The 14711-nt window shown below is 45.0% G+C and overlaps 1 protein-coding gene across 1 annotated transcript in view; it reads right to left on the reverse strand.

The window, feature by feature from the left end:
- Positions 1-4920: 4920 nt before the first annotated feature.
- Positions 4921-14711, reverse strand: part of LOC142313023 (uncharacterized) — a 203665-nt gene continuing 193874 nt past the window's right edge. Inside the window, exon 17 of the mRNA XM_075352010.1 lies at positions 4921-8021. Within this exon, the coding sequence (XP_075208125.1) occupies positions 6931-8021 (1091 nt within the window). The 3' untranslated portion in view covers positions 4921-6930. The remainder of the gene's footprint in view (positions 8022-14711) is intronic.

Here is a 14711-nt window from a genome sequence, read left to right on the forward strand (position 1 = left end):
AAATAGGCAATATGCCCAGTAATATTTGTGGTGTGGTGGTCTATATTTAAAGGGACACATCCAAACATCACAACCACTGGGAAACATGCAGGTTACCCAAAAATGAAATTCGCAGTATATCACAAAGCTTTGTATACATATAACGGGCAATCGGCAATATGGTTCAAAATTGAGAACAGATATGGTATCAACATGTTCATCAATGATTGGAAGGAGTCCAAATTTCAGGTAGCAGTTTGTGGTCTCACTTCCGGGGAGGTAGGATTTGGATTTAGTTTCCTGGGGAATTCCTGCCACTCACGAACCGGTCTTGGAGTTCTTTGAGGCAGGGGGATGGCCTCAGCTGGGGATAGACCTGCTGTTTCCAATAATTTTTTGCCTTCCTCCAGGGAGCAGATGGAATAGAACACTTCTCCATATGTGAGCAAGACCGCGAAAGGGGATCCCTATCTGTACTTTATATTTGCCACTTGGAGGGCTGCAGTAATGGGGCAAAGTGTATGTCTTCTAGCCAGGGTGGCTGGTGATAAGTTTGCATACAGATGGACAGATCCAGGTAGACCTGGAAATGATGAGGCTTCCCTGGATGCCAAGAGGATAAGATCCCTGGAGTCCTCATGGTGAAGTTTAAAGATGACATCTATGGGGATATCTCCTGAGCGTGGACGTCCCAAACTTCTGTGAATTCTTGTTATACATAGCAGGGACAGTTCCGGATATTTCCCCTTCTTGATCTGTTCTCAATATTCTCATATATTAATTCAAGAATGTCAAGTTTCTCAGCACGGGCTCCAAGTTTCTCCTGATTTTCTTTAAGGGCTCCCACAACTGATGTCCTTTGTGCTATATCCTAGATTTGTTGAGTTAATGGTTCCAGCGCAGCCTTCAGTTCGGCTCTGAAAGTCTCTTGAAGACATGTAAGCAAGACATGGGGTTTACCACAAAGTCCTGAGTTTCTGCCATAGACATGGAGTCATCCATCAGAGCTTGTTGTAGGTTGGCTGGCGACAGAGTGGGTGGAGTAGAGATAGTTTGTCCCTCAGTAGGATTCTGAACGACAAGGAGGTCTGTTATTGGGTGGGTAGTTGTATTTGATGAGGTCCCTTTATTAGGCATCTGGTTATTCTTGTTGGGCCTTCCCATAAAGAGAATATTGAGAGCTGTTGACGGAAGCAAGCTTACTGCAAGTTCATTCTTGGTAGTAGGGCTCAGTCAGACATATTGTTTTGAGCCCCTGTGGGTGCCCACATGGAGGGGGTGGTGGGAGTCAGTGTGCCCAGCAGTGTATTTAGAAAAGAATAACCTGACAAAAAAACAGCCTTCTATGAAGACTGCTCTTTGTAAACTGACGTGGCTTTAGTGTGGAATTTTACAAGGCCATTGTAGATAGCCCTGTTGGTGCAGGTGACTGTGGAAAATTAACGTTCCTTCCCAGGAGCCGAGCTGACACATGTCCTCCCTAGGGATCACATAGTGATCATGTACACAATCCCGACCACGAGCTTTCCTGGGAAGCTTGTGTTACAGATCGGGTCCAGGTGCTGGGGGAAAAAAAAAAAAGCACATTATTAAAAAAACATTGTCATTATACTTACAGGTCCTGTGATGCATCCTGCACACTCCCTGCCGCTCCTGCTTCTGAGTCCGACAATTACTGTGCCGCCGATAACCAGCAGTGACTTACAGGACCTTGAATGGCGTCATAGCATGTGACCGTCTGGTGTGAATGTTTATTGGCTTACAGACTAGTCACATGACTATGACATCATCGAAGGTTCTGGTAACTGAACTTTCGTTATCACTTTGCGAGTGTCGCATCATGGCGCACAAACTCGCCACAGGAACGGGTCGGCTGCGTCTATTTCCATGCAGCTGATGCACTCCTATCCGGAGATTGTTAGACCGTGCGGGATGATGCGAGACGCAAGTGGAATCATCCCCTCACTGTCAGCCTGCATCTCGCTCTGTAGAGAGCGATGTAGCAGAGCTGACTTGGCTCTCTGTGCTTCTCACTGTGTATAGATTGTGTCTGTGCAGAGTGATGAAGCTGACAATGCTCTACCTGTGGATTACGTCGGACTAAGGATTTTTTTTATAATAAAGGTGGAGTCTCTAAATATTTTTATTGTTTTATTTCTAATAAAAAAAATTTCATTGTGTTGTGGTTTTTTTTTTTACTGTGTACTAGAAATTCATGATGGTCATGTCTAATTTGGTGTGACTTGAAAATTCAGCTCACCAACACCTAACCTTGTTATCACCCAGACTCGGAAACGGCCCTGCCCCGGACGTGGAACAAACACTGAAGAAGGAGATCCTGATTTGATTAACTACTTATTTCCAGTGTTAGTAACAATTTTGTACCTTTCAAACGTGAATCCACCACTTGTCATACTGACTGCACGAGACTCATTACATTTACTATATTAAATATAAATTTTACTGGTTAATATTTGTACATAAATTATTAATCATAATGATTTATAAATAGTGATACCAGTTTTCATCATTCTATGTTATAAACTCAATCTATAAAATCTATAAATTTTACTGAATATAATGTTATTTCTGAGTTTTTCATGAATTTTATGAGATCTCTGCAGTCAATTCGTGGTTTTAAAACATACAATTGCACTTGTTCACTCTGTGTATTTATTGTGTCACACAATCTGCTTGTATATGTGTGCCCCTGTTTACGTTGATTATATCAGATTTTCTTGGGGTATTTAACGGAACTAGCGGCACTTGTCTGACGTTATGACTAAGGGCGCTAAGCCAGAAACGCGTAAACATATTTCAAACCGCAACTAGTGCACTCAATAACGTATGTTACCCATTGTGTGTTACAATTTGGGAAGGTTTTTATTGGATAGTTTTTACTGTTCTTCGCATCAGAACATGTTGTGCGTTTGTTTGTTACCGTGCACATTAGTTGTGCACTGTTTGCTCATGCACGAACAATAAAGAAGCACTGTTATTTCACCCAGCTGGATCTCCTTCTTCAGTAATTTGACGTGACACAATGAATTTCGGACTTCGTACCATCTGAGAATACAAAGCTGGTATTAACCCCTATATTACCCAGTATGCCAGCGCCACTGGACAAGCCGGATAAAGCACTTGGAAATGGGGCTAAAAAACAATGCGCCATTTCCAGGGTCGGCTGCGGGCTGCCGAGAATCCCAGCCCCCAGCGGCCTGGCTTTACCCAATTGGTGATCAAAATACGGCGGGAGCCCACGCACTTTTTTTTTTAAATAAAAAAAAAAAAAAAAAATTAATGGGCTTCCCTGTATTTTGATCACTAGGTAGGTAAAGCAAGACAGATGGGGGTGGCAGCCCGTAGCCTTCCGCTTTAACTGCACTGACAATCAAAAATACTGCGGAGCGCTAAGTCATTTTTTAAAATTATTTATTTTTATACAACTATACATTGTGTACATTATATATACACCATGTTCTAAATTATTATGCAAATTGGATTTAAGTGTCATAGCGATTATTATTTTTTGTTTTCAATGAAACTCATTGATCGTATTGTGTCTCAGGGTTCTTTGGATCACTGAAATCAATCTCAGATACCTGTGATAATTAGTTTGCCAGGTGAGCCCAATAAAAAGGAAAACTGGATGTTCCACAATATTAAGCAGGCCACAGTTTTCAAGTAAGATGGAAAAGAAAAAAGGATCTCTCTGCTGCCGAAAAGCATCAAATAGTGCAATGTCTTGGACAAGGGATGAAAACATTAGATATTTCACAAAAACTTAAGCATGATCATCATACTGTGAAGAGATTTGTGGCTGTTTCAGAGCACATGTGTCTTCGTGCTGATAAAGGCAGAATGAGGAAGGTTTCTGCCAGCAAGTTCATCGGATTAAGAGAGCAGCTGCTAAAAAGCCATTATTGCTGGTGCCTCTGGAGTCCCTCAAACCTCAAGGTGTAGGATCCTTCAAAGGCTTGCTGTAGTAAATAAACCTACTATTCAGCCCCCCCTAACCAGTGCTCACAAGCAGAAACGGTTGCAGTGGGCCCGGGCATACATGAAGACTAATTTTCAAACAGTCTTGTTTACTGATTAATGTCGAGCAACCCTGGATGGTCCAGATGGATGGAGTAGTGGATGGACACCATGTCCCAACAAGGCTGCGATGTCAGCAAGGAGGTGGAGGAGTCATATTTTGGGCCGGAATCATTGGGAGACAGCTGGAAGGCCCCTTTGGGGTACCTGAGGGTGTGAAAATGACCTCTGCAAAGTATATAGAGTTTCTGACTTACAACTTTCTTCCATGGATCAAAAAGCAGAAATGTGCCTTCAGAAGCAAAATAATCTTCATGCATGACAATGCACCATCTCATGCTGCAAAGAATACCTCTGTGTCATTGGCTGCTAAGGGCATAAAAGGAGATAAACTCAAGGTGTGGCCACCATCTTCCCCTGCCCTCAACCTTATAGAGAACCTTTGGAGTATCATCAAGCAAAAGAATTATGAGGGTGGAAGGCAGTTCACATCAAAACAGCAGCTCTGGGAGACTATTCTGACATCATGCAAAGAAATGTAAGCAAAAACTCTCCAAAAACTCACAAGTTCAATGGATGCAAGAATTGTGAAGGTGATATCAAAGAAGGGTTTCTATGTTAACATGTAACTTGGCCTGTTAGGATGTTTTGGATTTAAATAGCTTTTTATTTCAGTGAATGTGACCTCCTAATGCTGCAAATATGCTGCAAGGGACATTGCTGGAGTGCTATTATTTGATACTATACTATACTTTTATATGACATAATGGATCAATAAAGAAGTTTTTTATAATTCTGGTGAAATTTCATCCTTTTGCTGGATCCCAATTCTCCTACATTTCTATAATAGGACAAGCATGAACATTATATATATAATGTTCATGCTTGTCCTTTGCTGCCATCTACTGATCCTACTGCCCTTCTGTTCCCCTGGTTCTGTTTAATCCAGCCTGTGGGAGTGTTTTCAGCCCTACATGTGACCTCACATCCTACCTCGATCCGAGTTTCACTTTTAGTCAGTACATTTGTGAGGAGCACATCTATTTCTCCTTTGGGCTTCAGAAAGCAAGGTTTTTGACCAATAGCAGCTCTAGGACAATCATCACAAGACTACCACAGTTACAGCCGCTTGATCACTATACTGCTGCACAATTTTGTTCATGGAGGAAAAATTAAAACCATCGTTGCTTCACCTCAACGTGTGTACATTTGAATCCATCCATCCTGGAGCGCTCTGGTCATGTCTGCCTCATCTAGTGGAAACGAAGGTGAGACTCCTCATACGTCTACCCAACTACCTGCCTTCAATCGCCTCTAAGTGGGGACAGAACACTTAGATATTTCCTTATTTTTGAAAGGAAAGCACTTTTTTTTTTCAGTGAAGCTAACATTAAATAGAAATACACGCTATACATTATTAATGTGGTAAATGACTATTCTAGCTTCAAACGTCTGGATTTTAATGCAATATCTACATAGGTGTATAGAGGCCCATTTCCAACAACCACCACTCCAGTGTTCTAAGGGTACATTGTGTTTGCTGTGTTAGAAGGCTAATTGATGTTTAGAAATCCCTTAAAAACTCTTGTGCAAGTATGTTAGCACAGCTGAAATCAGTTTTGCTGATTAGAGAAGCTATAAAACTGACCTTCCTTTGACCTAGTTGAGAATCTGGAGCATTACATTTGTTGGTTGCATTAAAGTCTCAAAATGGCCAGAAAAAGAGAACTTTCATGTGAAACTCGACAGCCAGGCCACACCTTTTAGCACTCTGATTCTGAATCTAGTCAGGTATACAATCCTTAGCAGGTAATATCCCAGTTCTTCCTGGTGAGTTCAACTTTCCTTGCTTGTATGGTACTTTCTGGTGTGATAAACTAGCAGGTGGCAACAGATGACAGTAAATGATGATGTTCCATATGCAGCTTGTATCTTATCCCACGTCAATGGGGCTGCTCCCTCCCTCCCCGGGATGCATGCAGAAAGTAAATGTTTGTCCAAAAGCTAAAAAAATCACTTTTAGGTTATCAGCACACTGTGGGTCTTGGTCACCCTTATCTACTTAATATGCGTGGGTGAAGAACATGAGATGCAGCCTCTAGTTTATTGTGGATAGGTAATGGAAGGTAGGGCAAGTGATGTTGTGCTTGGCAGTTAATATGGCATCAGTGGAGAGACCCAAAATGGCGATTTTGACGCCAAAAACTTTTCTGCAATACTGCCCCAAGATATACTTAGCTTCACTACTTACCACAGTTTCCCACGGTTACTCATTTCCTCAGTGTGGTGACCGCATAACTTATCTGTTATCAGCAGGCCCCCTACAGTGCTGAAATTATGTGGTCTTCTAGGAGGCCTCAGCAGTTCACCTCCTTCATGGACCTCCAGTCCCCTGCACTCCTGCTTGCTTTCTTTTAAAGAATAATATAGAAGTCAGTTGGATAGGAGCCAAGAATACGTAACTTCGATTGGGTAAATGGCAAAAAGACCTTTTTCTTATATATATGTATATATATTTCATAATTTTATATTACGCTAAGTCAGCATGAATCGCGAAAGTCTTATGATCAGAAAGTCCATTGTCTGAGTACACGTCAAACACCATTTTGAGGCATGGTTTTGGATATCTTTATATATTCATATATAAACACCGTATACTGTCCATAACAGTCCATAACATACCTTCAATCATTTCTAGGGCTGGTGATGATGCTGTTGCTTAGCTCCTTAAATTCAGAATATGAAGATGGCTTCACCCCTTTATGAGTAATAAGTGTTAATTTCTGATAAACAGAACTTAAATTTTCAAATATAACATTTTCTACATTCTGGATATGAAAACGGCTTCTCATGTATGGAACCTCTTTAATGTTTAACAAGAATAGTTTTAAAAGAAAAGCATTTCCCTCAATCTCAACATAGATATGGCTTCTTCCCTATGTGACTTTTTTGATGTTTAACCAAATATGGTTTACACCCAAAATTTTTCCCACAGTCTGAACATGAAAATGGCTTCTTACCTGTGTGAGTTATCTGATGCCTAACAAGAGTGGATTTATCTACAAAACATTTCCCACATTCTGAGCATGAAAATGGCTTCTCCCCTGTGTGAGTTCTCAGATGTCTAAGAAAATTTGATTTCTGATTAAAATCTTTCCCACATTCTGAGCATGAAAACGGCTTCTCCCCTGTGTGAGTTCTCAGATGTTTAAGAAAATTTGATTTGTAAGTAAACTCTTTCCCACACTCTGAACATAAAAATGGCTTCTCACCTGTGTGAGTTCTCTGATGCATAACAAGAGTGGATTTATCTACAAAACATTTCCCACATTCTGAGCATGAAAATAGCTTCTCCCCTGTGTGAATTCTCAGATGCCTAAGAAAATTTGATTTCTCATTAAAATATTTCCCACATTCTGAACATGAAAATGGCTTCTTCCTTGTGTGAGTTCTCAGATGTCTAAGAAAATTTGATTTATCTGCAAAACATTTCCCACATTCTGAACATGAAAATGGCTTCTCCCTTGTGTGAGTTCTTTGATGGAGAATATGATCATATTTCTGGTTAAAGCACTTTCCACAATCTAAACATGGAAATGGCTTCTCGCCTGTGTGAGTTGTCTGATGTCTAATAAGTTTTGATTTCTCTGCAAAACATTTCTCACATTCTGGACATGGATGTGGCTTCTCCCCTGTGTGTGTTTTCTTATGTACAATAAATCTTGATTGAACATTAAAATATTTCCAACAATCTGAACATGAAAACATCTTCTTTCCTTTGGTAGTTCTAACATCCCTTCTATTACTTTTATTGTCCTTAATAGTCTGTGATGAATCAGAAGATAGAACCTGTTTTATAGGATGAGATGAAAAATCTTTGTGGCGAAGCACTGAGGATACAGCTGGGATAATGCACTGTTCTTCATATGTTTCTTGTGGGATACCAAGATTATATGGTTGAAAGTCTGGTGTCAGAAGTCTCTTTGATCTTCTAACACAGTCACCTGCAAAGAATAACACTGTTAATACTTTTTCAATAATATAAACTTGGAAAAAGATTTTTCTAACTATATAAAATGTCCATTAAAATTGCAAGTCACAAGTTATTTCTAGGATGGAAAGAGAAGGGCATCAAGAGAATGCAAGATGTTATGAATGTGGAGGAGAGACGGTGGATGACAGGAAGGGAAGTGCTCGATAAATAGAACCTCAATAACATTCACGTTATCCAGTATGAGCAATTGAAGTTTGGAGTAATCAGAGATCTTGGCGAGATTGAAAGGGAACTGAACAAAAGTCCGATTGATGAACTCCTGGAATGTGAGGTTACAAATGTAAATGTATCCCAAATTTACCGAACACTTAGGGAGGTATTAATATCTCGGGAGGATAGTCGTACCTTATTAGCATGGGAGAAACAACTGAAAGGTCAAGAAGTAGTGGGAAATATATTGAAAGGGTGGGTCCAAATGCGGAAACACATCACCAACGAGGGTTGGAGAGACACCCAGTTTAGGATTTTACATAGGGCTATTGTAGGTTTCAATATTCCGGGTAGAGATGCACGTTGTCCAAAATGTCAAGCAGAGAAAACAGATATGCTACATGGACTCTGGGAATTTAAGGAAGTGCAGATGTTCTGGAATCAAGTAAGAATGTTGGCCCAATCAACATGGGGGATATATTGCAGACCAGAATTAATGGTGTGGATTTTCCATTTCTTTGAGGGTGGAGTCAAAGGGGGGATCAAATACTCGGGATAAAAGGACATTTGCAATCATACATGACTTGGCCATGATAGCTAAAATGTGTATCTTAAGACACTGGATACAGAGGGAGGGTCCATCTACAAAAGGAGGTTATTGGGGAATTGCATACTCTTTTTAAGTTGGAAAAATTGGAAGCGGAAAGGGATAAGGATCAAAAGACGGCGCGTTCTTTGGGAGAGGGAAAAAAAATTATTGAACACCACTTCACACTGGGAGAAATATATAACTTGGTGACACCTTTCATACACACGGAGTGGTATCTCCTGAATGAAATCCAGGATACCTTGGGCAACCTGAGGATCACTTAGTGGGGGCTCGGGAGGAAGGAGGAGGCGAGACGTCAAGGAAGTATTAAAACACATCATTGATTTTGGAATTACTAAAAAATGACACAGGGGTTTAAGGGACTATATTACATGTGGTTTATTTTGACTTTCTAGTTCGGTTTCATTATATGTCATTTTTCATGGAAGAATAATCTGGACTAGCAAGAGGGGGTTGTACCCCTCTTTTTCTTCTTCATATATCATACTCTGTCAATTGATTGTCCTTCCTTTGTAATCATACTCATTTTGTTATGGTTAATATAAAATTTGAAAAATCAATAAAAATGTTTGGGGAAAAAAAAATTGCATGTCATGTTGCAAAATTTGAATATTCATTAAAAGTATTTGACAAAACAAATCACATTTTATTCAAAGACCACAGAGCAAGGACCACTAGATAATGATATCAGGCCACCAGGATTGGCTCTAGCAGTTTCCCAATTAAAGGGGGCTTTACACGGTAGCGATATCGCTAGCAATTTCTAGCGATAGCGACCATGTAAGTACCCGCCCCCGTCGCGCATGCGATTGTTTGTGATCGCTGCCGTAGCGAACATTATCGCTACGCAGCGTCACACATACTTACCTGGTCGTCGTCGTCGCTGTGACTGCCAAACAATCCCTCCTTCAAGGGGGAGGGACGTTCGGCATCACAGCGACGTCACCGCAACGTCACTAAGCGGCCGGCCAATCAAAGCAGAGGGGCGGAGATGAGCAGGACGTAACATCCCGCCCACCTCCTTCCTTCCTCATTGGGGCCGGCGGCAGGTAAGGAGACGTTCCTCGCTCATGCGGTGTCACACATAGCGATGTGTGCTGCCGCATGAGCGATGAACCACAACGCTAAACAACCCTTACCGATTTTTGACTTTGGGACGACCTCTCCATGGTGAACGATTTTCACCATTTTTGAGGTCGCCTAAGGTCGCTGGTAAGTATTACACGCTGCGATATCGTTAATGACGCCGGATGTGCGTCACTAACAACTTGACTCCGGCAACCAAACATTAACGATATCGTAGCGTGTAAAGCCCCCTTTAGTGTTGAAGTCACCATCCTAATAGGTTTATGTCTCAGAGTGTCGGTCACCACTATTTTGTCGTAAGACACTCAGTGGAAAATCATAAATGAGCCTGTCAGTAGTATTACAAAAAGGCTCCATAGGTCACTCACTATCCGTGGCAGACTGGAAAGAAGAAATGGCTCTTCCTTGTAGGGATACCAAGAGAAATAGGGGTGCTCTTCAGGTTCCAAAGTCGTACAATGTAATTAAACAAGGCACCCCCGAACTTGAAAGTGATGCAAGTTTATTTAATGTGCATGAAAAAACATTCAGTCCACTACGGACCTTCCTCAGGATGGCGTGAGGCGCGGTATCCACCGCTGCATGGGGGCAGCCCTCATGCAGCGGTGGATACCGTGCCTCACGCAATCCTATGCCTCCAGTCCACTCCACTAATGTGCAACTGAGGAAGGTCTGTAGTGGACCGAAAATGTTTTTTCATGCACATTAAATAAACTTGCATCACTTTCAAGTTCGGGAGTGCCTTGTTTAATTACATTCACTATCAGTGGCAGACACAGAATTTCTCATGCTCATGAGAAATTCTGACACAAAGAAAGCCAGCTTACCAAACACAGTCCAGTGTATATGCTGCTATTTCATCAGGAGGCTCAGCATCGAATTAAATGGCAGGAGCTCTTGCCAGCAATTGATTAGAAGAGGAAGGATAAATCCAGCGAGCTCAACAGTTGTTAATGTATAAGAAATATTTCTTTGTCGCTCTATTGGGAGACCCAGACAATTGGGTGTATAGGCTATGCCTCCGGAGGCCGCACAAAGTATTACACTCAAAAGTGTTAAGCCCCTCCCCTTCTGCCTATACACCCCCCGTGCTCCCACGGGCTCCTCAGTTTTTTGCTTTGTGCGAAGGAGGTCAGACACGCACGCACAGCTCCACAGATTGGTCAGCAGCAGCTGCTGACCATGTCGGATGGAAGAAAAGTGGGCCCATATAGGGCCCCCAGCATGCTCCCTTCTCACCCCACTCTTGTCGGCGGTGTTGTAAGGTTGAGGTATCCATTGCGGGTACGGAGGCTGGAGCCCACATGCTGTTTTCCTTCCCCATCCCCCTCAGGGCTCTGGTGGAAGTGGGATCCTATCGGTCTCCAGGCACAGGAGACCGTGCTTCATCCACAACTCCTGTGGAGCCTGCTGGATAGGAGCCGGGTATCGTTCAGGGACATGGCCCTGCTACTTGGAGGTACTCTGTGTCCCCGTGGGGACCGCGCACAGCAACACTCCAGCTTTGCTGGGTGTGCTAGTGCACCGGGGACCGCGGCGCTGACCGGGTTAATATGTGCCATTACACACTCAGCGTTGCTGAGTGTGTTTATGTATAGGGACTGCCGCACTGACCGCCGCTGCCAACTGCGGCGCGGCTGGGACTTATAGTGCGCCGGGGACTTCCACGCCGGCCGCGCTTTTACGGCGGCCGCGTTTATTACTAGAGTCCCCGGCTTTTTGCGGCCTAGTTTCCTTTCCTCCCGCCCACAGCCCTGACAGGCAGGGGAAGGGCGGGATGCTGCACAGAACGAGCAGCACTGAGGGCTGGAGCATGCTTTGCATACTCCACTCCCCTCACTGTGCACAGTGCAGGCACCAGTTCCCGCTCTTTTCTGGGTCACGCCCACGGCTCTCTCCTCTCCTCAGGACGCATTCCTGTCAGCTCCTCGGACGCTGCAGAGGGGGACAAAATCTGGGAGACCCAGGCAGGGACTCTGGTGGCCTCACAACCGCTTTAAGCGGGTGGTAAGCAGCACCTGTGGTGCTAGCCCCATTGTGCAGTAGTGTTACATTATATGTTTATTTTACACCGTATAGTGCACAGTTGATTTGTGGCTATATACCCTATTGTGTTGCTCAGGGAAGATAATAGCATGGCGCCCACGAAAGGCAGGGGTGCCAAAACACAGGCTTATTATGTTGCCTGCGCCGCATGTACGACCCCGCTACCGGCAGGTTCCACTGACCCTCATTGTAGGCACTGTTCGGCCCCTGTGGCACTTACTCAGCCAGAGCCTCTGCTAGGGGGGGCCCAGGGGGAGCCACCTGCTAACACTGTTCAGGTGACAGGGACGGAGTTTGCAAAACTCTCTGAGACTATGGCTAAGATACTGGAAGCCTTGCAGTCCAGACCGGTATCTCAGCACAGGGACTCTGTTGATTCTTTGTTCCCTGGCCCACCTCAGCTGGACCAACAATATCCTCCCGGGGTATCTCATGGATCCCAAGCTGAGGGTTCTGACACAGACCCCAGCCCCAGACCGACTAAGCGAGCTCGCTTAGATTTTCCCTCGACATCATCATATTGTTCAGGGTCTCAGCGAGGGGAATCGCTGGTTGATGACGCGGAAGTAGCTGATCAGGATTCTGATCCTGAGGCCGCTCTCAATCTTGATACTCCGGACGGGGACGCCATAGTGAACGACCTTATTGCGTCCATCAATCGTATGTTGGATATTTCTCCCTCAGCTCCTCCGGCGGAGGAGTCGGCTTCCCAGCAGGAGAAATTCCGTTTCAGGTTTCCCAAGCGTACACCGAGTATGTTTCTGGACCACTCTGATTTCAGAGAGGCAGTCCAGAATCACCATGCTTGTCCAGATAAGCGTTTTTCTAAGCGCCTTAAGGATGCACGTTATCCCTTTCCCCCTGACGTGGTCAAGGGTTGGACTCAGTGTCCCAAAGTGGATCCTCCAATCTCCAGACTGGCAGCTAGATCCATACTTGCAGTGGAAGATGGGGCTTCACTCAAAGATGCCACTGACAGGCAGATGGAGCTCTGGTTGAAATCCATCTATGAAGCTATCGGCGCTTCTTTTGCCCCAGCATTCGCAGCCGTATGGGCGCTACAAGCTATCTCAGCAGGTCAAGCGCAAATTGACGCAGCCACACGCACGTCCGCGCCACAGGTGGCGTCCATAACCACTCAGACGTCGGCATTTGCGTCTTACGCTATTAATGCTATCCTGGACTCTGCGAGCCATACGGCGGTTCCAGCCGCCAATTCGGTGGTACTCCGCAGGGCCTTGTGGCTACGGGAATGGAAGGCAGATTCTGTTTCCAAAAAGCGCTTAACCAGTTTGCCAATTTCTGGCGAACGATTGTTTGGCGAGCGTTTGGATGAAATCATCAAACAATCCAAGGGAAAGGATACATCCTTACCCCAGCCCAAACCGAACATACCCCAACAGAGGAAGGGGCAGTCGAGGTTTCGGTCCTTTCGGGGCGCGGGCAGGTCCCAATTCTCCTCGTCTAAAAGGCCTCAGAAAGATCAAAGGAACTCTGATGCATGGCGGTCTAAGTCACGTCCTAAACAGACCACCGGAGGTGCCGCTACCAAAGCGGCTTCCTCATGACTTTCGGCATCCTCACTCCGCATCCTCGGTCGGTGGCAGGCTCTCCCGCTTTTGCGACACCTGGCTGCCACGGGTAAAAGACCGTTGGGTGAGAGACATTCTGTCTCACGGTTACAAGATAGAGTTCACCTCTCGTCCCCCGACTCGATTCTTCAGGTCATCCCCGCCTCCCGAACGAGCCGAGGCTCTTCTGCAGGCGCTGGGCATTCTGAAGGCAGAAGGAGTGGTGGTCCCTGTTCCTCTTCAGCAACAGGGCCACGGTTTTTACTCCAACTTGTTTGTGGTCCCAAAGAAGGACGGGTCTTTCCGACCTGTCCTGGACCTGAAACTTCTCAACAAACACGTAAAGACCAGGCGGTTCCGGATGGAATCCCTCCGCTCCGTCATCGCCTCAATGTCCCAGGGAGATTTCCTTGCATCGATCGATATCAAAGATGCTTATCTCCACGTACCGATTGCTCCAGAGCACCAGCGCTTCTTGCGCTTCGCCATAGGGAACGAACACCTGCAGTTCGTGGCACTGCCGTTCGGCCTGGCAACAGCCCCACGGGTTTTCACCAAGGTTATGGCTACTGTAGTAGCGGTCCTCCACTCTCAGGGTCACTCGGTGATCCCGTACTTGGACGATCTGTTGATCAAGGCACCCTCTCTAGAGGCATGCCAACACAGCCTCGACGCTACCCTGGAGACTCTCCAGAGTTTCGGGTGGATCATCAATTTTCCAAAGTCAAATCTGACACCGGCCCAATCGCTGACATACCTTGGCATGGAGTTTCATACCCTCTCAGCGATAGTGAAGCTTCCGCTGATCAAGCAGCGGTCACTACAGACAGGGGTACAATCTCTCCTTCAAGGTCGGTCACACACCTTGAGGCGCCTCATGCACTTCCTGGGGAAGATGGTGGCAGCAATGGAGGCAGTTCCTTTCGCGCAGTTTCACCTGCGTCCTCTTCAATGGGACATCCTACGCAAATGGGACAGGAAGCCGACGTCCCTCGACAGGAACGTCTCCCTCTCGCAGGCGACCAAAGTTTCCCTTCGGTGGTGGCTTCTTCCCACTTCATTATCGAAAGGGAAATCCTTCCTACCCCCATCCTGGGAGGTGGTCACGACGGACGCGAGTCTGTCAGGGTGGGGAGCGGTTTTTCTCCACCACAGGGCTCAGGGTACGTGGACCCAG

Source organism: Anomaloglossus baeobatrachus, chromosome 5, assembly GCF_048569485.1.
Source record: "Anomaloglossus baeobatrachus isolate aAnoBae1 chromosome 5, aAnoBae1.hap1, whole genome shotgun sequence".
In the NCBI taxonomy this organism is placed as follows: Eukaryota; Metazoa; Chordata; class Amphibia; order Anura; family Aromobatidae; genus Anomaloglossus; species Anomaloglossus baeobatrachus.